Source organism: Colias eurytheme, chromosome 3 (genome assembly GCF_061535395.1).
Source record: "Colias eurytheme isolate Ceu_HAF_F1 chromosome 3, ilColEury1 Martin Lab GWU primary, whole genome shotgun sequence".
Taxonomy (NCBI): domain Eukaryota; kingdom Metazoa; phylum Arthropoda; class Insecta; order Lepidoptera; family Pieridae; genus Colias; species Colias eurytheme.
The window spans coordinates 169,892-197,117 of record NC_142982.1 but is presented as its reverse complement, the minus strand read 5'-3'; the positions used below and the strand labels follow the sequence as shown (position 1 = coordinate 197,117).

At 38.1% G+C, this 27,226-nt stretch overlaps 1 protein-coding gene across 1 annotated transcript in view; it reads right to left on the bottom strand.

Moving 5' to 3' along the window:
- Nucleotides 1–233: 233 nt before the first annotated feature.
- LOC149909259 (uncharacterized) overlaps nucleotides 234–27,226 on the bottom strand; it is a 30,736-nt gene continuing 3,743 nt past the window's right edge. The window contains exons 3-7 of the mRNA XM_090118720.1: nucleotides 23,813–25,410; nucleotides 5,417–5,602; nucleotides 4,421–4,688; nucleotides 1,401–1,484; nucleotides 234–1,079 (exon numbers count right to left, since the gene is read on the bottom strand). Of these exons, the coding sequence (XP_089974846.1) occupies nucleotides 886–1,079; nucleotides 1,401–1,484; nucleotides 4,421–4,688; nucleotides 5,417–5,602; nucleotides 23,813–25,410 (2,330 nt within the window). The 3' untranslated portion in view covers nucleotides 234–885. The remainder of the gene's footprint in view (nucleotides 1,080–1,400; nucleotides 1,485–4,420; nucleotides 4,689–5,416; nucleotides 5,603–23,812; nucleotides 25,411–27,226) is intronic.

The window sequence follows — 27,226 nt, the reverse complement described above, 5'->3', positions numbered from 1 at the left end:
ATTTTATTTCAAACTGATAATCATATTTATGTCAATTTACAAGTACTTTATACGGAATGGAAATTTCTTAATACAAATATCAATGAATCGTCGTTTTTTTATTATTATTTGTCTACTCTGTATTATTTGTCTACACACTCGTTGGTTACATCGATTTTGATATAACTTTGTCATTTTCGATTACAATAAGTCTTAACATAAAATTTGGCGATTAAACCGCTATCTTCTTCTATCAATGAGCTATTTAAATTTTCATTTTATTATGTTTTATGACTACAATAATTACGTCGCAAATACACTATATAAATAAGTTCTGAGCACACAATTGAACTGAATTTAGAGAAGACAAATATATTTTCTGCAAGAAAACAAATGTTGCCTGACAATGATGACTTGATTGGTATTTTAAAAGATTTTTTATAAAAATTTTATTTCCAGTGTGGATATGTAAAATATATTTATATCTCTCTGTGCTCTCAGTGCGAGTTACAATTATGGACACACACTTAACCAGATGAATCGTACATTTTGTTAAAATCGGAACACGTGATAGACACACACATACACTACAAATTAAAGCAGTGTTAACACTGCACACACGTTACAATTCACTTTGCTACAATTGTGTGATTACTGTCACTTTATATGTGTGTGTTTGTGTCTGTCTCAATCTCCCCCTCCCTTCTGCTCGATATTTGCACTATATTTGTTTAAAATGTGCACATGTGTGTCTATCTTCGCCCCCATCTACATGCCTATCATACGTGTACGTATATGTGTGTGTATGTGTGCGGTCTATCTGCCAATACCACAGCGCACTATGTGTGTGTGTGTCTGTTTCCACCTATATCCCGTGGCACGCACGTGTACCCCAGCAGAGCGCGCTCAGAACAGCAGGTCGGTAGCGTGCGTGCGCGCCTCGCTCCAGGAGCGCGCGGTCTCGGCGGCGCAGGGCCGCACGTCGCCCGCCCCGCCCTCCCCGTCCCCGCCGCACCCCGCCTCGCCCTCCCCAACCCCATCCTCACACCCGACCGTGTGTATCTCCGTGCTAGCAGCGGACTCCGCTTCACTGTGGTCCTCTGGAAATGTATAGGATATAATATTATTATTCAGTTAGAATTATCGAATTAAACATATTATATAATATGTTAATACAGTGGAAATAATAAAATTAGGTAAATTAACATTAAACTACGTATTAGAAAAGATAAACTTAAAAAAATAACTGCAAGTTCACGCGTTTAAGCAATCACTATCTAAAATCTTAATAAGATTACATCACTTTATGTTTGGGTTTTATGTCCCCATTACATTCACATTATACACACTTGTTTTTTATACTTTTATACAAGTTTTAAGCACTTAATTTATGTATAATGTAGTAGATAGTGTATACAGACCGGAGTGCGGCGTGCGCGAGAGGCCGAGCTGGAAGTGGTCGGCGCGCGTCTTGCTCGGCGTGTAGCGCGCCAGCCCGCCGCACGCTGGACATACATACAGCATAATATTAACTTTACACTTTTATGTTATATGTGTCTAATTATAGTCACATACAACACTATTAGCATTACACTTCATATAATATGTCAATTGTATGTGTCCAAATATAGCCATAATAAACACTTTCATTACTTATAAAGATCTGTTTGGATGATAAAAAGCCAAAACATCCAAGAGATATGCCACTTTAGTTTTGAACAGACCATTTGTTTACACAATTTAGATGAAGATCTAAGATAGATAATATTTTAAGTGTTGGAAAGGGTATCCCACTATAATTTTTTCGTATTGTAATATGTTTTGCCCAGATTGGACTATAATAAAGTTTTTTTATTCTTTTAGCTAGAAAAGTGTTTTATTATTACTCTCTTATATTCTTCTCAAATCATTAATTGGAATCTTATAATCTACCTATACAACTAGCCTTCCAAAAACATGATTTCCAATAGCAAGACCTCCACACATTTCTCCACAAAAAGAGTTATTTCATAGCTCATATTAATACCAATTTTAGCAACAATCTACAAGGTATATCACACAATAGCATTAGAGATGTCAGATGACGCGCGAGCGACCAAGGCCCGGCTACACGATGAACAGTATCGGCTTATGTCGTCCAATTACCTATTATAATTAAATAATTAATCCTTACAAATATTGGCTGCGGTATTCGATCTATGGTGCAATTAAAGGGCGCTATACGAAGTATTAACAAAAGGGTTGGTTTTCCTGTTCATAATTTGTCAATGTTTATTATAATGTAGTAGATAGTGTATACAGACTATCTACTTTTTAACGATTAATATGATAACAAATTCTAGAAAAATGTGCCTGTATATAATGCAATAATTTAATTTGTACTTGATATAATTTCGAGTTTCCTTCTCAATTAAATATCCTCTGTCGGAGAATTTAAATAACTCTCCATAATTAATTATAATTAGGTAGATATGTGAAATAATATTAAATAATGACTCAGTGCGCACACCTTGCGCGGTCGATGGTAGTACCGAGACTATATCATCGAGCTACTGACTCAAGGAATATAAACCATAGCATGGCCCGTAAGCCCATGCATTTCATATCAATCCAATATCGACATTATGTTGTACATCATAGAGTACATTATTATAGGAAGGTATAGCCACATAACAACTACGATTTTTCAATCCCGAGATAAACAGTCTAATATCTACCCCTCGAATAGATTATTCAATTATTTATCTAACTCATAACGGCTCGCCTATTTTTCAATCGTGATTTATTTGATGAACAACTATCTGACCAAATATTTCCATATTGGCAGCTCTGCTCTCGGAGTGGCGAAACAAACATATTAAATTAGTCAGGTTAGAGCGGGATAGAGTCAACTCTTGCAATTTGTCAACAACCGTCATTATGACTCACGTCATTCGTTGCTCTTGTCTTCTATGATTGTTGATTGTTGTTTTGATTCGAGTAAAGAGTTTGGTTAAATTTGTGTTTCAATTTATATATTTTACGATGGAAACGACATACTTAAAGGCAGCGTTCGGCAAATTTTCAATGGCATGGTCATCAGTACTATCAAAAACATCAATTTCAATATGATTTTAATTCATAATAATTATATAGAAAGAGGTTTAATTGTTAATAATTCTACGCTCTATGTTATGACATACGAAAATATCCCAAATTTGACGCATCAGTTGTCAACTCAAACGCCTAACCGTCGAATAGCGCGCTATCTGGCCGTTGGAGCGGCAAATAGATTTATTCCTCAAATAACGTAGTTGGTTCGATAGATACGTCCTATTCGTCTGTTGAAAAATTGAATATTTTGTTAACTGAAGAATAAAGTCTATCTAGCTGTTTATCTGGGCATTGAAAAATCGGCCCTTATTCAAATAAATTAATCAATATTTGCATATAAGGAACTTATTTTACTTTCTTATATTTTCCTTCGGTACTTGTACATTTATGTTTAGTACATATTTTTTTACATTTATCTGTGCATTTTAAACTAAGATGTTGTTTTTATCCTCAGTATTGGTTGTTGAAACTTGAAACCAAAGAATGTTCAAAACGGGGATGTTTTTACACATAAATTAACTAAACGTGACTACCACAATGCTCTGCCTCGACTACCCACAATGTTTTTTCAAACAAAAAATTCTTATAACTGGCAACGATTAGAATGAAAGATACAGTATTAGCCTACAACATAATGAGATAGCTAGTATGGTTGCGGTGTGGTCTACAGGGTGCCCCACGCCATCTACACGTACGACATCGAGACATGAATGTATAGCAGGCTGTGGCGTGTATAACCGTGTGCTATATGAAGAACTCGTCGGGCGGCAGCGGGGGCGGCGCGGCCGGCCGCCGCAGCGAGCCCGCGCGCCGCACGCTCACCCCGCCCGCACCCCGCACACTGCCCGCTCCCACACCGCTCACACCCCGCACGACCCCGCTCACAGCCCGCACGCCCACCGCCACGCCGCTCGCACCCCGCACGCTGCCCGCGTCCCGCACGGATACGCGCGCACAAAACGCTACACATGTATTTGTTTATGTTTTTTTAACAACTTTCTTATATAGGATCAGCGTGTGACCAATAAAATCGCTTTTTTATGAGAAATAAAGTATTTTATTTAGACTCTGCTACTCTATTATAACCTGCAAACATTTTCCAAAAATCTCAAAATGACTAGTTATCTAGTCGGCCGCAGCAGAAATTCAATTACAAACATGATAATATTTTACTTCTTTTTTATATTTTGTTTCGGCCTATCAAAAATTATATTTGTAAACTGTGCATTTCAAACTACCTTCATCTATATCTGGAAATAATTTAATGAGAAATATGATCAAATAATCAACTAAACGGTATGACTTATTATTTATCAAAATAAGTCTTGTCTATTTTAAAAATACTCACCCAGATGCGTATTGGCTGCAAGCGTTGCTATGTGTTGACCGGGCGGCGCGGAGCCCGGCAAATCTGGGGCAGTTCCATTGAGGGCAGAACCGTTCAGGGCAGAGTCGTTACAAGCAGAGTTATTAGAGGCAGATCCGTTGAGCATAGAGCTGTTGAGGGCAAAGCCGTTGGGGGCAGCGTCCGGTCGGCTCGGGGACTCCTCGCACATAGACGTCTCTGAGGGATACTCGAACGTGCGCGTCAGCGAGTCGTCGAATTGCAGTTTTAACTGAAAACATAAGTTGAATACTTTTTAATTTAATAGAACAATATGGAAGGGTAGATGAGAAAGGTGTCTTTTCTAGATATCTTTTAAATGGAGAAAGAAACGAGTAAATTTTTTGCCCTTTTTTTTACTTTTACTATTTTTAGCAACTACCAATTATTATAATATGAAAAATAGATATGTGATCCTTTTACACGCTAATAATCCCTGATAAGTTATCTTAGTAGCATATTACAAAAATAGATCAAGTAGGTACATAATTAATTATGCCACTAATCAAACAGCTCATCAGTAATCCCGTAGCTGTAGGCTCGAATTCAATTAACATATAATAGACTGAGAATCGATATCACGTGTGTCACATCTCGTCTCCGAGTCCCGCTGTCGCGAGCTGCAGACGCGCCGGCTCCGGGCAACGAGCCACGTGGTGACACGCGATACCATTGTTTGAACTGTCACTAACGTATTACTAGACATTAAGCATACCATACCAATACCCAAGCCAGTCTGAATTCTGAACAGAGTAATTATTTACAGCGATTAGGTATAGTCTAAAAACAATCGTATCTGGTTTTTTATTTATTTATTTATACATTACTCTATCATAAACGGTAAAACAGGATTACGTATCTAAAAAAAAAATTTGAAAGTGTTAGCACCCTGGATACATGAACCCTGTGGAAATGTATGTATGTGTGTGTGTGTGTGTAACATACTATGTGTGAGTATACCTTGGCGGCGCGCTGCTTGTGCTGCGGCGTGCGCGCGAGCATGGAGGAGCGGCCGTTGATGAGCACGTTGTCGTTGACGAAGCGCACGCTGCACGGCGACGGCGGCCGGCCCTCGTCCTCGCCCTCCGACTCCGAGTCCGGCGCGAGCGCCTCGGGCCGGAGCACCACCACGCCCGGCTCGCCCGCCTAGAAACATAACAAACACCAATTAATACAGAATATAGTCAATTTTATGCTTTATATTCTATTGACTTTGGAGCTAAAGCAGTATCGATCAACGAGTAAAAGGTCATTTAAATCAATGATGATTATAGCCATTTTAGTACAGACCCAACAGCCTTTTTATAATGCCAATACTTAAAGTAGGTTTCACCTTTCAAATGTGTTTGGCAATATTTCTCTTCACCTAAGTATATGATAGTGTCACCTAAGAAGCTTAGAAGTAATAAAAAATAAATATATTTGAAAAATAGAAATAGGACCGCCTTACGAACATAAAACTTCAGTAACGTTGTAAATGTAATATCGAGAGAAATAACGCTAGTCGTAATCATTTTTCTTTAACTTTGGGAATCTCATTATTCGAAACTTTTCTATTCACATTACCAGCGATTAGTAGTTTTTTTTAACAAATCGTTAATTAGTAATTCTTGATAAATTCAGTTTCAATCAAGACCTAATTAGCAATTAGCAGGCGAATGGATTTGTGCGCACCTATAAAATGGAAATGAGCCGCAGTATTAGAAATACCTCGGCTCGTATGACCAAAGACGGCAGCCATCCTAACTGCTGCTAGGCGCGGTGCTGCCGCCGAAGGAATGGCATGCGAATAAAAGCAAAGTCCAAGTGGAACCGGTCGCGGAATCCAGTCCAGGGGACTGACATCTGATCCGTGCGTGCAATGACTTGTGACGCTAATGCGACATTGATTTACTGGCTAAAACATTAGTTCATGTATCCTCACTACACTTTGGATTTTAGATGAAATACAAGATTTAGGTAAATCTGCTATGTCTGCAAGGTGTTACGAGCAGTACAGTAAAAAACGCTAATCCTTATAGAAGTAGAATTAAGTGTAGTATTGGAATTCGTACGTATTTAATTGAATTTGGGATAAATTTTTTAAGAAACAATATCATGACCTACTTACATAATGACGAAGAACTGGAAGCGTTATTGACTTCCTACAAGAGGATTACTATTTTTATCAAGATAAAAGTAAGTAGTTGAAGATGAATTTACAAAGAACGAGGCTGCATAGATAACAATCAATTTGCACATAAAAAGCTAAGAATAAAAAAAATTCATATAGTTTAAAAACTAATGAAGATACAATAGCAACTGCTTAACAAAACGACGAATAGGGATAAATCAATAAAGTTTCAAAGAAAAGGTACAAAAGTCTAAACAAATCGATTGGCAGTGGAGCAGAACGGTTGGCTATAATCCGACACGCGCGCAACTCGCTGCGGCTCCGTGACGTTCCCACGAAAATACGCGCCGGTCGGAACTCGGAACAGATACTGAGCCCAATTCTAGTGACAACTTTGTAGCGAATTACCTCATTTTATATCACATACAAAAGTATACACAAGTTACTACATCAAAACATATTCACGTTTTCTAAGGAAATATTTCGAACCCCGAATGAAATCTCTTCGGGCTTGGGAAATGCGATTTACTACCCCACCTGGACCAATACATGTATCAAAACTGACAAAACTTAGTTCGATGCTTGAAAACGATTCAGGCATCACAAGCAGAAACGCTCGCACAAGCGCCCGTAATGATATGTATTCGCTTAGTTGGCGCCATTACTCATTGGCGGAGTTATTAGCCAGCAACTACACCATGAACAGATATCACGCGACAGTAACACGTGTACACGATCCAGCCGATCACAATCATTACCCGCTTGTTATTCAAACACACGCCTCCTGAATTGCTAATCTGCTGGCTTATTGATAGTTAATTAATGACCGCTAACTGGCGCACCGGTACGGGCGCATTACAATTACCTTTCATCTCGCACGCGTATCATTAGTGTTGTGCAACTTGATAACGTTTGCAAACTTCTGTCGTTAGCAGTTGGCGTCATGGGAACATACTTGTAACTATAGTTCTCTTGATAAGCTCTGTAAACTAACCACCATCTAGCCACTTTCTTGTAAAATAATAATGTGTTATGTCAATTTTTTACGATTATTTATCCAATTAGGACTATTAGGACCACTAATATAGGAATGTATGACGTCGAGTTGCGGAGAAATGCCCGTATATTATTATGGGAATATTATCAGGAACGTCACATATAAATCTAAACCATAATAAAAATGTAGCAGGTCGAATTCTGTACGCTGAAGATATCTGTAGGCAATAAAATACTATTGATTTATCTGTTGAACATTAAGTTTAGTACTTGGCAGTATATTATATTCAGTAGAACAGCTCAGTTAATATTTAGCGAGGATGTAATATTGCCTTTAATTCCTCCCGAGTCCCGACGTGCCTCGGCCCGGCTCCGCCAGATTACGTCTCATTCGACCGTCAATAAATTATTTGTAACCGTTCGGGTCTCGAATAACTCTGTCAATACGACTAATATTGAGCTCATTTTGAAATATTCGACCCTTATAAACACATTTCGAATGGTTGTTATGTTGGAATTTAGGATGTTTACGTATAGTATCGAAATCGATTAAGTTTTTCCTTCCTAGACGGATTTCACATAAAACAAATAATGACAAAATTGGGCTTCAAACGAAGGAATTCAATCGGGTGAACGGCAATAAACATTGTATTTACAATTTGACTGGAGGAAAACGACGATAGAACTTAGGATTGACACACACAGCGATCTAAAGCCGTCAATTCAGAAACAAATTGTTTCATCTGGAATATCATTGGTGATAAAAATTAAATTTTCATCTCGAAAAACGTCTCATAATGCACATATTTTATGAAGGTTCGCAAGAAAATGATGTTCTATCCTAAAACTTTCGCCTTGATAAGATAATCTCACTCGTATGTACAGGAAGCTTTACAACTTTACGTGACTTCTTCCAATAATCCGGGAGTTTATGACTCCAAGCGCACAAAGGAAAGGTATACAGTTATTATCATAAATTATCCATGTATTGTATGCTTTAGATCGACACAAGGCGAAGGTTGCACAAATGGGCCCGAATCCGGTTTTCATGCGACTCGTCCAGCTCTCACTCTCGATATATTTAATCATGCCAATAAAGATACAACTCACATCATATAATACTGAATTTAATCAAAACTTGACTTAGAAGTAGTAGATATTTGAAGTGAAAGAATACAGATGAATATATATATATATATAACTGGATCTCATAAAAGAATTCTTAGTATTTTGTGGACTATCGTGTTCGTAGCGAACGTCCCCGGGGAAATTTAACAGACGCTCTAACACACGACGCATTTAATCAGCGAAACGTCGCTGTGTCACACCGGACGCTCGACAGCATTTCTTTGTCTCGCATTCGGAACCCTTATTTAGTGACAAAGCATATTTTAACTCGGACCAAAATCCACCCAAGTGTCTCTATTGTTGAGGAAAATAAGCAAAACGTAATCGACGTTCAATATTTCAAGTAAGTAAGCAAAGTATCAGAGTAATATATTTGTTGAGATTTTGCCCTAGGAACGATGTTCGAGCAAACTTAAAAGGGGCAAATAAGCTTATAGCTCTCAAAAGCCGGAGCTAGTAAGCCGGTTAAATCGGATTTAACAAGATGGTCCATCAATACCCTCGCGATACTCGATAAACAAGATATATCGCACCTTGTTACACAAAACTGGTTCCCGATCACTTTCGGGTGAGTGCGTCACGACGCGGAAATGCCGCCGCCGCGACGAAATTCAGATCGGGTGAATTATTCAAATAAAGCTACGCCATTAAATTGACGGCAAATCGTTTCCTGATCTCAATAAAATAAAGAGCACCAATCGGGCGGAATTTGTCCGCGGTTTATTTCTTTGTCAATTTGTTTTTTATGAACGTGGCAGTATTTCTACAAGGCTAAACTATACGTCTGTCTTTCAGGATATTACGATCCAACTAGTAAATGGGTTTATTTCACAAAATACATATGAAAATAACAAAACTTACATAACCAAAACTTCAGAGAAAGTTCTAGTTCATTATACTATAGAATATGGTATTGATCCCTTTTTTGAGGTGATCATAAAAATCAAGTTCCTCTTACGGTAGTAATGAAACGAACAAAAGAGTGAAGTGTGATCTACGTCCGATCGATGTCCCTCTAACACTTTTTGCACCTTTGCACCTTTTAGAATCCATGACACATCGAGAGCTCCGATCATGGGGCATTAGTGATTCCGCCGACGAGAGCGAAATGTGTGTCGGACGGCGCGGCTCCATAATCTTGTAAACCCTTTATGGCTTCGCTTCTGCTTTATAATGACCCAATGATGTGGATAACAGTACTTACACGGAATTGTACTACAAATGAGCACGCACTGGAAATTATTACTCCAACTAGGTGAAGCCAGAAGAAAATAAATATGTATGCGAATGACTAGTGACTAGGCAAAAACTATAAATATGCCTCGTCTTACGAGTAAAGAACTTTTTTGTTCACAATAAACAAGTACATTACATTAATTCGTTTTTAATTTGCTAAATGTTTATTCTTGGGAATACTTTGTAGTAAACAAAAACAGATTTGCGCCTGTTTTTTTTAACAAGGTTGGTGGCGTGTTTCAGCAACCACAAAGGCTATCCTATAATTGGATTTTTTCCATCTGTATTTACAAATCGGTAAATAGAAATAATTGCTTTCCAGATAACTTCCTAAACACAGCAAATACTGAAAAGTCTAACGATTTTACATGAATGAAAAAAAATTCCGTTTGATCATTTTTCATCTATAAAAAATGAACAATATTTATGACAAAAAGGCGTTCGGAGAATGTTAAGTGCCCGCTATTTACACTAACGACTATTTAATTATGGCAATAACTATTCAATTAAGAGCTCTACGAGCAATTACATAAAATGCCACCGTTATAAGATGATTTGACATCCATTACGTATTATAGTAGCCCACAAATACGCGGTCATAATACTACATATATTATGGACTATAATATTATCCTTAAGTTTTAGAGAGGCAGGGTGATTAGCATGTAGGGCAGATAAACAGCGACGCAAATACACACAATTGTGTAGTATCGGAATGAGTAACATCCGGCCCGCGGCGCTGATTCGGCATCATTGCTACCGTTCGGACGCCGCTCTATTTAAACATATAACATGTTTATTTTAATGTAATACATTTTGTTGTTGTTTTCCTTCCAAGAATTTAAAATTGCCGTGGCGTAAAGAAAAACAAATATATTAGGACTAAAAGGCTTATAAGTAAATTTAATTTGGAACAAATAAATAAATCTTGCGTGCCTGATAATTGACAGATTGTCCTATACAAAGAGTACAAGAGATCCAATTGTTATATTGAGGCCTCTTGACAAAGGAGTACGAAGGCTCTGAGCAGAGAATACAAGAAATACTGAACATATTATGTATAGATAACATCACATATCAGTATAAATAACCCAATACACTGTTGCAAATCTTACATAAGAGATTGGAATGCATGGAAGCGAATAATGGAAAAATAAAATACAGGTTTATGAGATGCCGTCACAATGTATATCGTAAATAACATTTGACCTCACGCGTTCATTTATTCTTCGTAATATACATATCTCACAATTATATCGCAGTTAGTTAAAGATAATCTTGGAAATTATTTTATTTCACTGTTAAGTTTTTAGACGTATCTTTATCCAACTTTTTAGTGCCACTGGTAATTTTGATCCATGACAAAAACATCAATTCTTAATAATTTCTTAACTGAAAGACAACTATCGTAGCAATCATTCGCAATCATCATACAGTAGGGCATTTTCATCTTGATGTAAGTTTCTCTCCGGTTACCTATACCCTGCAAGGCTGCAAGTCATTAGGGCATCATAACACTTAGGTGCTAACTGCGATCAGCTCATCATGTTGTTTGCTCAGTGTCCCAGCAACATTACCCTCTTAACACTGATTGAAATCGCGTGTTACATTATGTTGTATCAAACACGGATTGAACGAGCTTAGATATTGTGTTGGAGAGATGGCAGGATAGGGCCTGGCACCACACCCACACGAGTGCACAACGATACAATCTATGTCAATATAATTGTTTAACAGTGATTCATTTGTAACCAGCTGGATTGATATGGGCATGATTTTATTCTTTTATGGAGAGGATTCTTACGGATGTTTGTCAGAAAACTATGAATACGGCTGTTTCGTGTTTGAGTGCTATCTTTTATACAGTATACGAGAACAATTTCAATGACTTCAAGTTTAAATATCTAATATCTAGGTATAATTATTAATAACTTACTTTAATTTTAGGCAATAATTTTTATTTTATTTTGCAAGTCTATTCTTTTTATGCACAATCATAATGATTGCACATTTTTGTTAGATTAAAAGACTGCATACAGTTTTAGTACACAGTCCTTTTTCTACGTTTATTCGAAATAAATAATTTCAGCAATTTCGCTCTCTATAACGGCTTGAAACCAATTAAAACATTCCATCCAGCATTCTTCGGAACCATGGCCTTAAAATAAATTGAAATTTTAACTAAAAAAGTAAAAACGTTTACTGAAATGGAATTTCGCGAGCATTTTACGACGGCGATTCGATGTGTATTTTTGAAAATAACATCACAGTTAGAAAGTTGTATGTGAAGCGGATATACTTTACTGTATATTCCCATAATATTTCTTCTTGTACTTTCTTAGTCACACTTTTCGTTTAAATTATAAACGTTTTGTGATGTTACAGATTTACAATTCATCATGTAACTATCCATTCATCCCCACCTTCATTACTAAATGAATTAATCCATATAAATTATATTTTACGTCCAATCCAAAACAATCAGGTGGCAGCCCTATCCGCTGACCGCTAACAGCGGGCGCATCACGTCCACGGTCCACATTATGACGGCAACGGCGCTGTATCGACAACCAGCGAACAAGCGACTATGTTTACACTCGACCACAGTTCAGTTATCTCGCGAGTTATCGCGCGCCAGGTCACTGGGTAAACTATCATTTAAATTCTAATGCATTACTATTTACTGCGATCGCACAGCCCTCGATTACTAAACGGATAGTTGGATTGTCGCTTGGTATACAAACATATTAAATAAATTTTATGAAAAAGCGTCAAATTTGTTTTAACCAGAGTAACAGACTCTCACAATGCAATAGTTGTGTCTGAATCCCATGCAAGAGGTGAACTTTAGTTATTATTTGTGAAAAATTTACTAATTCTATTGTGTCTGTGATAAAATAAAACGATAACGCGAAGTGCACGCAGAAGCCGGGGGCGCAGTTTGTAAAAATATAAAACGGAATATAACACCAAATTTTATAATATTTAATGATATTCATGAAATTATTGGTATTTATTATGTGGTGACACATATTATTAAGCGTAAATCGTTCAATAATCCGATAACTTGCTATCTTTCGATAAGATATCGCAATACACAAAATAAGCCACTTGTTTGGATCGTATCATATTTTCAGGAACGTTAGATGATATTACAATGGCTAACTTTGACTCATTAATTACATATTAGTTAGGGACATAAAAATAATATTACAAAGTCTAGCAGTTTTCATTAAAAATATTAGTTTTATCAAAATATACGATGCACGTTGCACCGTCACTGCACATATCGTCAACATCAACAACCAAAACGTTATCATACAGCGATAATAATATAACCGAGTTCGCACTAGGCTAGATTCATCATTATTATCAACTGCTACTATGTCACATAGTCTATGTATAAAGGCTGGATTGTGTTATAAGTTATAACATATGTGTAAAACATCAACTACGATTGAATTATGACCTAATATAAACTAGAAGCAATTAATAATATTAATTGAAAAAAACATTCTAAATATTGCATTGTATAGTAATTTTGTCAAATGCTACATTGAAATGTTAAAAAATACAAGTTTTAGATCACGAATACATAATATTGACAAAAAAGGTGGTGGTTACGTAAGCAATGTCGGCACGAGATGGCCGGTCAGTTATCTAACGATAATGCATGCACTTTACACGAACCTCGCATCTCGATAGGCGACGCCCACGCCGACTCGCATCTTAAATCGAAGTCGGCACACATTCGGAGAATCTAAATAGATGTTTAAGTTCCTTTTACTTTCGAACATCGTGAATGATTTAACATATAAATTGATTGTTCAGACAGAGTTGTTTGTCTATATTTTTTTTTTTACATCTAAGCAATATAAAAAACATAGTTGTGATATATCGTCCATCAGAATCGCAAATGTTAAATCGATCGGTTCTGTTGTGTTTTGACATCATTTGTTTTACCATCTCCTTGATGTCTTGAATTGGGAAGAAAAATTTAAATATGGCCACCAAAATAATCTTATATTAATTGCTCGCCTCGATCACAATTGTTACAATTTTTTATTCATTAGCTTCTCGGAATTTCATAACGTTTTGTAATATTTGATTTGATTTAATGAGACAAATTAATCAAGAATTCAAATTATATCTTGAAATACTCGTATATGAGAGTCAAACAACGTATTCCAAGTAATGATGAATAAAATACTCTTCTACGAATTACCGGGACATATGTTAAAAATAGCAAAACCTTCTGATGCTGCTGATGTTGAAAATAGTCAATTGAATAATGACATGCACACAGGCTCGCAAACTAAATTGCGTTGACCGTCCCTTTTCGTCGCCGACGCATTCCGCGCCTCTCGTCTGTTTGTTTGCTTCGTTACGCTGCATCCTTGTTTGTTACTCACACTGCATTCCATATATCTGCGATATGACTCGCAACACAATTATGTTATAACCGTTGTTTTATAACTGCACTTATTTTTACAAACATTGCGGCTGACAAGTATAATGGTGCAAATTCAAGATACTTTCCGAATACTGGCGTTAGAAAAATAAATGGGCAGGTTCATAAGATGCCTAAATAAAGCATTAAGAAGAGCTTCGATAAATTAATTATGTAGTTCGATGGTAAGCCATAAGTGTACACAACGGTGTGGATAAATATCGTATAGGATTTTGTCTTCTAATAGGATTGGAGGATAAAAACAAAACGTTAAGAATTTGGGTCACCCACAATACTTATGAAACGCGTTACATACAACTACATATTTATTTATTGTGAAATGAAAAGCTGCAGCACTTCTACGAGTGTGAACGTGAACATGATCCCCGCCCACGTTCAGACAAACAAGCGGTGTTATAATCTACCACTTATAGTTTTAATCCTCTTTACAATTATAAATTGTGGACTAACAGCAGACTAGGCAATAGATATACCTAGATCTCATTGATGGCACTGTATACATAACAGGCAACTGTGTATAGTGTAAAGCTTGTAAAACCTAGTTACAGTACACATTGAGCCGTCGAGGCGACAGCGAGTACAGCCCTCCAGGGGAATTAAACTTCGCTTTCATTGTACACACGACGTCCGTTGACTTTAAGTGTACAATATGCTATAGCTTTAGCTGCACTTTAATACAATAAAAATACGATGTTATATCGTAATTATGCATTAAGTCGATTCTAAGACCTCTTAGTCTTATTAAGTAATCATAATTTTATTCATGTTAAAAAATACATGAGTGTGAGTATGGTGTGAGTTTATGATATTTTAAAAGACAAGGTCACATACAGGTAAAATTTTATTAAACTATCAATATTTGAGAAAAGACTTGGATAAAATAAGAAATTCATCTGATAAATATTAATATTGAAAATCATATTATAAGCCAATATATGTGATATTTATTTAGCAGCCTTAATAGCAATATGGCAATATTCGTGGAGACCTTAAATATTATCTTATTATCCCAAAAATAGCGACAATTGTATCCAAGATTCAACTTTAACATTATAAAGGCATTTAATCATAATCTCCTCCCCCACACTTCACTATCCCAACAAATTGCAATATTAGCCTGAAACAAGCTCAAATGTATTACCTCCATATACATTGACGCCCACACTTCGCTCGTGTTCGCGGCCACATTAGCGAAGTCTCCACAAGGCACAAATAGCGATATTGTTCGTATCGGTTCGCAATCAGCAACCCGAAGCGAGCGAAGCCCTACGCGCGCTATTATTACGCGTTACGTCAGCGAATTTGTGCGGCCTGAGATTTGATACCTGACAACGCTTTTTAAGTAAATTGGAATTCAACACGCATCCTTTTCTCCACAGTCTGTGAACCGAATAATAAGGCCGTAGTTAAATAAATAAATAAATATTATAGGACATTATTACACAAATCGACCTAGTCCCACAGTAAGCTCAATTAAGTCTTGTGTTGTGGGTACTAGGCGACGATAAATATAATATTTAATAAATACATATATACTTAGATAATAACACCCAGACCCAAGAACAAATAATTGAGTTCATCACACAAATATTTGCCCTGACCGGGGATCGAACCCGGGACCGTCGGCTCAGGAGGCAGTTACTTTACCACTGCGCCAACCGCGTCGTCAACGTAGTTGATTCTGTTTTAATTTAAAATTATATCTAGGTAATAATGTAGTAAAAATAAATACAACATACGAAATTGTCCTGAAATATTTCAATGTCAACCTCGTTTAGAACCACGCTCCTTAAATGTTTGTGGCGGGAAGTTTTACTATTCGCCATTGAAAAAAAATACGGATTTTATTACTAAACGTTCCTTACGTTTCATAATATAAAATATATACGAAATGTCCCTTGCAAGGTTCTATTTAACCTTTCAGACCGAGTAAAGTACAAATGTGATTTTTTACGACGAGATTTAAAATGATTCAGCTCCAACACAACAAATAAAAACCTGCCTCATAAAAAGCAAAGAACACACATCAGCATAACTTTCATAATAATTAATAGGAACAAGAATTTATAATCTGTACAATAGGCAAAAAGTCTCATACAATTAGTGAGGAATGCAAATGAGCGAATGTAAACATAAAACAGATGAAGAGCAAAACCGGGCGTGGGACGCGTCAATCCCTCTTCGATCAATTACATAAAGCCGATAGTGATGTCTTATCTATATCGATTAATAGAAAGCACATTGAACTATGCAACTCTAGGGTTGAGCATTTATTATAGAAATACAATTTAGAGAATGCATCCAATAGGTTAGCGCGTTATAAAATTTTGTACAAGGAACACATAAGATACAAATGGACTTATTCTACTGATCATAAAATATAAACTCTTTAATTTCACTGTTGTACTAAAATCTCTATATAAATATCTCCGTAACTATGCATATTAGAAAAGACGTGTTTGCAAAAATGTGTAACTTACACATATTACATCAATATGTTTTAACTTTCTACTTAGATAAATATTTGCATTTTCACATTGTGCTAAATATCTGTCTCAAATACATATATAAAAAAACTTCTGCGAATATCCCAAATGAAACTCCCATATCAGACAGGATGCACTATAATGTGATGTGTATCATTAATTGCTTTTTTAAATTTTGATAGCATTGATGATATTATCAAATATTAGCATTCAACATTAACTTTGTGGTCGACATGCCATCGATTCTCTATCGATAGCCATAAAGTATCGACACGTGTCCCCGCACTAGGCATCACTCTCTCTGATGGTTTTTCGAACATTGTTCCCCGCGCAGTGGTTAGAAAGTGGCGGTGTCATCGTCACGAGTTCGACTTCCGCGCCCAGTGAATACGCAATTATCGCACAATGTTATCACTGTCGCTGCAATCAAATTATTACTGTGGGTGTTGAATGACGGTTGGGTTTTATGACTTCTACGGGTGTAGTATTTTACAGTAAATGTCGTACAATGTCAGGGAAATTGTGCGCTCGATAATGTATCAAAATCTTAATTATGTATGTCGAAAACTAAGCGGATAATCTAAAGCAATAGATGCAGTCAGATGTCTATGGACAGCTGCAGCGTCAAGGTCTGCAGCTAATCAACCAAGTTTATTTACCAAAACAACCAAGTTTATTTACCATTGTCACGGACCGAAAGGTCAGGATTATATAAAGGGTAACAAGTAAAGAACTATGTTAACATCAGCTTCAATTGGCCGAGCTTACAGTCAAAAACCTCACTTAGTAGCACAAGTTTATTAAAATCCTTTGTAAACATTAGAGCACTCCGGCGCACAATCACATCACGGCTCGATCGCTGAATTCTATCACATTTCGTCACTAATTGTCCGCATTTTCGTTGACCCAGTGGCGTGTGTCATTGTTACATTGTGACAGTGATCTCGCCGGCACGTTGGAACAATTACATATTATGCTGCTAATACGATAAACGTGTACGTTTGTGAGAATTTTTGATTTGTTTTAAATCCTTTCGCAACAGTCTCCTTGGGATAAAACGTATTCAATTTTTTTCTACAATTAAGTTTGATTTGGAATAACATGTCTACATTATTCAAGTCATCTTAATATGTGAAGGAATGCGACTCGTATTTTTATAGCCTACGTTTCCGTTAAAATTTAAAACAGCCATAAATCTAATATTGGACGCAGTATATTTCATTGCGATAATTCGCATTTTATCGCAAGAACCCAATGTTGGACACAATAGCCTCGACAAAGATACAAGGCTAGATAAATGTTAACAGTGTACGCGTGAAAGCAATAATTACGTTTATAAGATTACTTACTTTCGATGAAAAATTCTGTAAGTTTCATTTGAGCACTCGGTTATCAAATGTCTCAAGAATTAATTACATCACAGACAATTATGTACATATTTTTTTTCACGTCGAAAATAGAAGGCATCCCTCGTTCATGTTATCGTGTGGATAAATAGAATATCCAAGACAAAATATTCGCTCGCGTAATACACAAGAATCACATTAAACCTTTATCTGGAAAGGAACGGGTGTGTGTTTGTACACAACATACAGATAAGCTACGTACACGTGTTACTAATTAATACAACATCTCGACATACAAGCAGTACGATACATTTGATTTTTCCTCTTGAGTTTCTGGATACATCTGTTTACTCCACACATTCGTAGTTTATGTCCTGCTTTACATCTATACTCTTAAAACTGCCGCGTTAGAAGGCTCCAACATAATGCTTTCTAATCGTATTTTATCTAAAGCGGTAGTGGCAAATCGACAGTATTAAATGGTCCCACGGCTCAATCAGTCCGGTAACCTTCAGTGTTAATGATAATGTTCCTGAGGGGAAATCAGGTAGGTATAGATAATAGACTAATGCATGTAGCGTTAGGTTTTACAGATTATTTTATATTACAAAGTAGATCTTGTAGATCAGGTGAATTTTCAAATTGAAAAGGTCGAATTTCAAGCACAGCACAACCCTATACATCTAAATTCACGAAAACTACTAAAGAATCAGTTCAGTCCTCATCATTCTCATTACAATAGTAGTGGCAATGATAGCGAGTGACGCGAGATGGTACAGTTAGCGGCTAACGGGCGCGCTGACCCGTAGTTAGCGAACTAGCTCTAATTATCGCGAGCCACTGGCGCTCCGTGCATCCTTTGTGATCACGCATCTTTATTAGACCAATGCGTGTGCCGCACATTTGTTGGGAGATAAATAACGATGCTGATGACAGTTAACGCGAAAAAAGTAGTCCATGATCTTTTCGAAGACACTTCTAAATATTGAAATTCAAGAGATGTTACAGAGAGAAATCAATTCATCCTGAGATTTGTACTACAGAATTGTATGGCTTTAAAAATTCTAGTACCCTGCAGTTGGTTTGGTAATTGGTACGCCTACAATAGCTAGTATAAACACATTGACTACCTACTGCTAAAATCACAAAGATAAATATTCTTACGACATAGTGCAGGCGCAGAGCGTTGGTCACCTTTGAATGACTCTGGTAACATTTAGAGCCGAAGTGGTCAGGCGGCAGACCTAAACGCGAAACGTTTGAAAGGAGACTCCAATAATATCCGTGTTTTGTGACTCACTATCAACGCAAGCACTAAGTTGACTAAATGTTCAACCCATTGTTAACCATAGTTATCAATATTTTAAACAGTTTACTATTGAAAAGGTTTCGTTGAGTTTTAATGAATAAATTCAAAGAAAATTAATTACCTTTAGCTGTGTTTATTATTGGCAAACATAACTAATTTTCTACTATCTTTATATATAAAGAAATGTTCAATCAATTTGCTGGTAAGAACCAGAATCAAAATACAATTTCCATGTTACTTAGGACTATCAACTTAAAATTCATAGGAATACCTATAAATATATTATATCGAATACATGGGAACAAGAAAAGGTATTATATTACACAAGTTTAGAGTTTCCTTCAGGTACGGGGAATTTGGGATTTCAATTTTCGTAATAGCAATATTGTACAAAGATATCTTGTTACCCTGTGTCCAACTATCCTAATGTTTGGGGCAACGGAAAGATATAATACCTTGATCTATTATTTGAGTTATTCATGTTCACTGTTTATTTAAATAGGCACAATTGGCGATCTAATCACTATAAAGTGATTTCTTCAGGACAGCCTTAATAAAACATGAAAGAAGCGGTAAAATAACACGATGTAATTAATTGCATTAAACATAAATAAGAATAAATACGAGGCTATAGTTTTGTTTTAAATAACAAATCGATTCAAATACGTACAGATAAACGCTTTATCCATCCGTATTCCGTATTCGTATATATGAATTAAAACGAAAAGGTAACACGTACGTGACCTATCTGCCCCGCCTACCGTAAACCATTAAAATATTCTCATTGCTAAATAATTAAGTGGAAAAAAATCTTAAAATGAATTGTCTCACGCGAAAGTAGGAAGTCGTGCGTTGCCTTGAAACGACATTGCGCTATCGCCGCCTTATCAACGAGCTACCAGCGCGTACGGTTGGAGCGGCGAGCGCCCAATTACCTGCATTGCACTGGCCTATTTATTGACCACATCATTCAACTATTTTGTTCCGTACACATATTGATCTTAATGACGACTCAAGCGTATCATTGTTAACTCGAGGTCGTACTCATTCTTTGTATCCTAAGGAAAAAATGAAAAAATGCTCCTGTATACATGGATATGACATCCTGTATATCCCACAAAGCAGAATATTCAGCATCAAAACATCCTACATTGGCTCAAAAATATTTTGATAAATTACATATTAATGATCTCTTTTGTTGCATATCTCTTGTCCATACTATGGGATTATATTAAAAACGGTATGGTTGGTACAGTTTAGGCTGTTGCTGTAGTGTTGGGAAGCGACCGCAAAGCCGCTGTCACACTAATCACTCTGGACGTCAGTATACTGTTTCAATTACGCATTTCGGTTTTCCTGTAACGCCGAGCGCAAACAATTTTGCTGTAAATTTAATGATCTGTTATGGTCCTCCATCCAATTTTAATTCAATTATAATTTATGGAGCAAATAGGTACATCGTTACGTGTTTCATAATATACGGAAGATCTTTATTAATAAGTTTTTAATATTATATTTATAGTCTTATCATACTGGCCTTAACCAAGACCTTGCGCTAATCGGCTTCTGGGGACTACATATTCTTCTCTATCGTATCGATATAATTCATACCATATGTTTCTAACCTTAATTGAAAAATTCCAAGTTTTCTGATCGTAAGTACGTGTGTGAATAAAAAACATGTAAAACAAGTACTGATTCCTTTTAAAGAGAAGCATAATAAATACTATAATAATGTTATTATGTGGGGCATCAATTGGCGTGAGACGTGTAATCGAGGAGACAATGTTATGATAACTATTTAAATTGTATTCAAACACACGCTTCCCGATATGATAACAAACTACCGGTGGTCACTTGATCACTTTATAAATATGCGAAAAATTACTTTCATTGGTATGTCCAGATGTTATTTGATGCTTAACTGTGAACAAGTTACAATGGTATGTTTGATAGATTGAAGAACTCGTTATATCTTCTCATGTTTCAATCCCAAAGTGTCCAACTTTCACTATGATTACTAGAGGTCAAATATGTGTTTTTATCAAGAGTAGCTCTGACTCGCCGAACCTCTGGCAGCTGCTGCAATATTATGTTTTAGAAATTGTTTGATGTTTCAATATACATATATTTGCATTACATATCAGGGGAGATAAACACCATAAAATTTGATCACAAGTATTGGTACAGGTATTTCTTAACTTGAAAATAGTTCTAGTTAGCGATTTAGCAAATAAATATTTCCTGTTATCCTAAAGTAGATACATTTCCAAGAATATAAATTGAATTGTGAAAAGGTATCGAGTCGGGCACGCGAGTGAGCGGTAACTTTTCAGTTAGGGTCCAGTGAGCAGCGTACGGAGCAATAAGGAGATCAAAGGGCCCGTGGAGCAGCCCCGACTATCGCATCGCACTTAATTGCCAGACGAGAGGCTTTTGATTCCATGTTGACTTTTCTACCTATATCATTATTAACACTAACATTGTGATATCGAACTAATAACTGGATTTTGTACGTTCCGTTAAATAGGCGTGTTTTTTTTTTCTATTCTTGAATTCGTGAGTATATACAATTTAATGTTATTATAAATTTATGGAAATATTGTGTTATCTTCTGTACAACGAGAGAGCAAGAAAGCACACGTGATATACATCTACATTTCATTTGAATATTGTCTTTTAGCAAGAACTGGGTCCTGTCGCGACCTTAAACCAGAAACAAATTTTCAAAGCGTTTATCGACTCATTTAACAGTCAGTTTATCTCAAACACCGCAGTAAGCGCCGAGATGGCTGCTGACTGCTCAAAGTGGAACGAAATTGATAATTAGCAGGACCGAGCAGGTCTCGGTTCAACGAGCCAATAAATAATTTGTACTGAATTAGAAAGCTTTGACCGTCTCATCGGTTATTTATGCTAATAGTTTTGAGTCAATATTTAAATCGGATCAGGGCGGACGCTTCAACTTCGCTATCGGCTTTCATGTCGCCCTAAAAGCTGAGTAAATTTCGAATACACAATCTAATTTTTAAATCAACACGAAACAGCGAAAGGGTTTCTAATATCAAATCAAAACAGGCATGGGATAATTGAAACGTCAATGAAACTATCATAAAGCAGGTTCTTGGCGTCTACAAATAAACGAGTGTACTCGAACGATGATGATCATGAATGATTATCAACAATTGCGACACAAACATAAGAAAGGCTTTCGAAGACTGGTTACTAAAATGACGTTGACACCGTAAACGTGTGCTAGTTAAGATTCCGGGCGCTCTCGCGGGCCTCGCGGAAACCGAGAGTGGTCGCCGGTTACCGCACCGGCCACCACACGTGACACGGCGAAAGGTTTCACCGGCCCATCACTTTCACCGATTCACGGTATTTGTTAATCGGCCCTAACGTAGAAATCTGAATGCCAAGGTCCGTGAAAATGATGACGAGCAACGTATATGATGAACAATGAATAAATTATTGCGGATATGCACGCCGTGAATACTTTTACCGCCGTCAGCGGACGTCGTAATTTCGGTGAATTGAACCGACTACGTGTTGGGCATGTAATTAAACTTGAAATGTTGAGCCAACGGAAGTAGTTATTAGACACTTATAGTAACGATTTATCATAGATAGCCTTATGACATTTGGTTTCGTAATTCTGGTGACAAAACCAGTGTTATGTGGTAAATAAATGGAGTCAAGTATCTGTCCAACGTCAGTCTTAATCAAACCAGACAGTTTATTGTACGTGGAATGTTATCACGGTAACATTGAATTAGCAAAACATATACGACCTTGACTAAATGCATTTCCATCATACAAATAGATAAGTTTAGATAGCATGATAAAATTAATTGAATTGCAATATCTGATAGTTACTTGTGATATTAATCGATTGGTTACGATTGTGACTAGTGCTCTCGTATATGAAATGCTGTCACATTTCTTGCATGTGCAATTATGTTACGTAACATAACTAGTTATGTAATTGCATCAAAAATCTAATCCCTAAAATATATCGTTGTAAATCGCGATCGCATCGATAGTTTTGAACGGGACATTTTGCAGAGCGCCAATTTTTAGTTGATACGTGAAAATAAGGTCCCCCTAACTGTTGCTATTGTTGAAGGAAATAAAGAAGAATAAGAAGAGGGAATCTTACTTCTGACAGACGCTTTAGAATTATTTGTACTACTCTTGACATGTCTTTTTACGGAAACACTGTGCTTAAACGTTACTCTTGTTGTATCGTATAAGTCAAAGCGACTCACCTTAAACCTGTTGCGGCGGTTGGCCCGCAGCACGATGCCGTCGTTCTCGATGTAGTCGGGCACCTCCTTGCGGTTGGAGAAGTTGAACACGACGGACGTGGCGGCGGGCGCGGGCGGCCGCAGCTTGCGCACGCCCACAGCACCCACGGCACCAGCCACACTCGCACCCACTGACACTGCACTGCGCACTTCACCGTTCTCGCGCTTGTCACTCGCGCACTTGTCTCCCGCGCCGGTCCAGGCGCGCTCGATGCCGGCTGCCTTCAGGCTCTTCACTTTCGATTCAGCTTTTTCCACGTGCCCGTTGATGACGGGCTTCTTCGCTATCGGTTTGGGGCTTTCGACCCGCGGCTCCGGCTTTAGATCGATTTCTGGAGTGGGTTCGCGCGACGCACTCGATTGATCTCTCGACGTTTCTTCTTCTTCTGGCGGCGGTCTCGGTATAGGTTCGACGACGGCCGACGGGGGCGGTTCTTTTCTCTCCGGTCGCATCGTTATGGAAGTCTCCGTGACGTCAGGCGGCGGCGTTTCGAGCCGGGGCATCTCGTCAGTGACGTCCGGCGCCTGCTCCGGGGGCGGCGAGGAGCAGTCCAGCGAGGGCGACGGCATCGGTTTGATGACGCCCACGCGGCGCGGCGAGGCCGACACGCGCACGCGGTTCAGCAGGACCGGGTTAGTCGCGGCCAGCGGGGGAAGGTGAGATCCGCGTTTCGGCGCCTCGAAGGAGTAGCGCACGGTCGAGCCGGCGCGCGCTATGCCATCCAAGGCCGCTTTGGAGACCTGTTTGATTTCAGTCGACATCATCGCTCCTTCCGGCTCGTCGATGGCCGATATGTCCGCGGCGGCCGGACTGGGCGATCGACCGCGAGGTTCGGGCGTCGAGCTTCTCGGTAAAGCTTCCAGGCCTCGCAAGACTGCCGAAACGCGAGCCGCCGGGGCGGGGCGGCGCGGCGGGGCCGATTCAAACTTTCGTAACGTCGAGCGCACCACGTCCGGGGGCGGCCTCTCCGTGTCCCGCAGAAGGGGAGCGGGGCGGCGGGGCGGGCGGGCGGAGCGCGGCAGCGGGGGCGGCGGCGAGGGCGGCGGCGGGGGAGGTTGGGTCGGAGGAGGCCGGGTCGGAGACCGGTCCTGGCCCTGGGCGCGCGGCCGCGGTTGCGGCGGCGGCGGGACGGGCTCATCGCGCGCGTCCAACCTGCTCAGAGCGTCGACGGAGCGCGCGCGCTTGACGGAGTCGCGGCGCAGGGGCGCGCCGGCGGCGAGCGCGGCGTGCGGCGGCGCCGCGAGCGAGGCGGGGCGCGCGGGGCGCGAGTGCGGGCGCGGCGCGGGCGGAGGCCGCTCGTCCAGCAGGTGCTCGAGCGACGTGGCGCGGCGCAGCACGGACGGGCGGCGGCGCGGCGCCTCGCGCAGCGCCAGGCTGAGGTAGCGCGACTTGAGGCGCTTGACGATGCCGGGCCCGTAGCGCAGCTCCTCGTCGTCGTCGGCGGGCGGTGGCGGGGGTGGCGGCGGCGGCGCGGGCGGCGGGCCGGCGGGCCGCGACCGCGCCGCGCGCCGCTGCAGCAGCTCGCGCTTCCACTGCGGGAGGGGACCGTTCGACATGCCTGCGGGGAGCGACCGTGTTATTCCGTACTAGCTGTTTATCTACACTATGATAGTAATGATCCATGTCTTAGATATATGAGTGAGCTGTTGAATTTGACATTGTGCTTTATCGACCATAACATTTAAGATGTGCATGTTATTTTCACTAATCTAACAAATTACACCATGAACGTAATAACTAAATAAAAATAAACATAAACTGTCTACAAAATCATGTTACTTCCTTGAAAAAAGTAATATTAAACTTTCCTGATTTTTCAAATCCTAATCGTTAAATTTAGTTTAACTAGTTGGCATGACAGCAATTTATAAAAAGCTCAAAATATGAGAAAATTGAGAATGTAATACCAATTCAATTATTAATAGTATTTTAGTACTAAAACATTTTATAATTATCTAAATGGGACTAATTATAGAAATGAATTGAATGAATAAAAAAAATTAAATAAGATTTTCAAACAATTACCTAAGTGAATATATAATAAATAGAAAGCTATTTGTACAGTTGTAAGTTTAAGGAACAGTTGTTGGTTTTAGTTTTGGCAGCTAAGTGATAATATTGTAAATACCCTGTTAACATTTTCTAAAGTGCTGACAGAAATTGTAAACATTGTTATATCTAGCTATATTATATTGTTCTTTGAATTTAAGATGTTACATGAAACTTGAAACAATATATTTAATACACAAAAGAAAGATTTCCATGTTAACACATTTACAAATTAATTGCCTAAAACTGAGACCTGAAACACATCTGAATCTAAGTGAATAGAAGTTTAAAATTATTTGTGGCATACAAGTACAAGTTTCAAGTATGTACATAGTTTAAATGTATTGTGCTATCATAACTCAATTTTATCAAGGAATATAATGTTTGATCAATATTTAGGACGTCTATTCAAGATCCTTCTAGATGATTAGACTAAAACCTGAAGTACTACAACTGAATTTACGCATCCATTGAAAAGGACCAAAAGTATTTAATACAGCCACTTACCGAAGTTATACTTGCTCACAACAAAGATAAATCTGTATTAAATAAATACTTGAGTAACACTGTTTTTTTCAGTAATGACTATAACACAGTATTGTCTGTTGAGAGAATAACTTGATATATTTATTATAACCCATGATAATAGGACAATACACATATCACTATAGTGAAGCAAACACACGAGATGACACAATCAAAATTATAAATAAATGCTTCACAAGGGGCAAATAGAGGATAAATAACACATGTCATTACAGTACATTGTATTATTTTCATTATGCTTATCAATAACATATTTTTATAGGTTTGCGTAACAAATCCTTACAGATAATATGACTTCTGTATCCTATTTATTTGCATTTTCTATTCTCTTCAAAATATGTGCATGAGTATTCAAAAAACAGTGCTTGAATTCTGTTTAATTAATAGGCTCTAATCTAAATATGTTTAATTTTTAATTTAAGAGTGTGATGTGCTTTGTGGTCTTGTACAATGAACATATCATGGAATGTTTTCACCTCTGATTGCTTCCATGTTATTTTTTGTCATATGAATAGGATATACGGAAACAAAATTTTTATGGTATCAAAGGTTTAGTTCAGAACAGGGTACAAACCGTTGTCGTTAATGGAGAGAAATCTCGCGGTGCGCCGATTAACATAGGTGTTCCGCAGGGATCTATCTTAGGACCGTTTTTGTTCTTAGTGTATATTAATGACCTACCTTATTATTTGCAGGATATGTGTGAAATAGTACTGTTTGCAGATGACACCTCATTAATTTTTAATGTGGAGAGACATGACACAAATGTTGACGAAGTA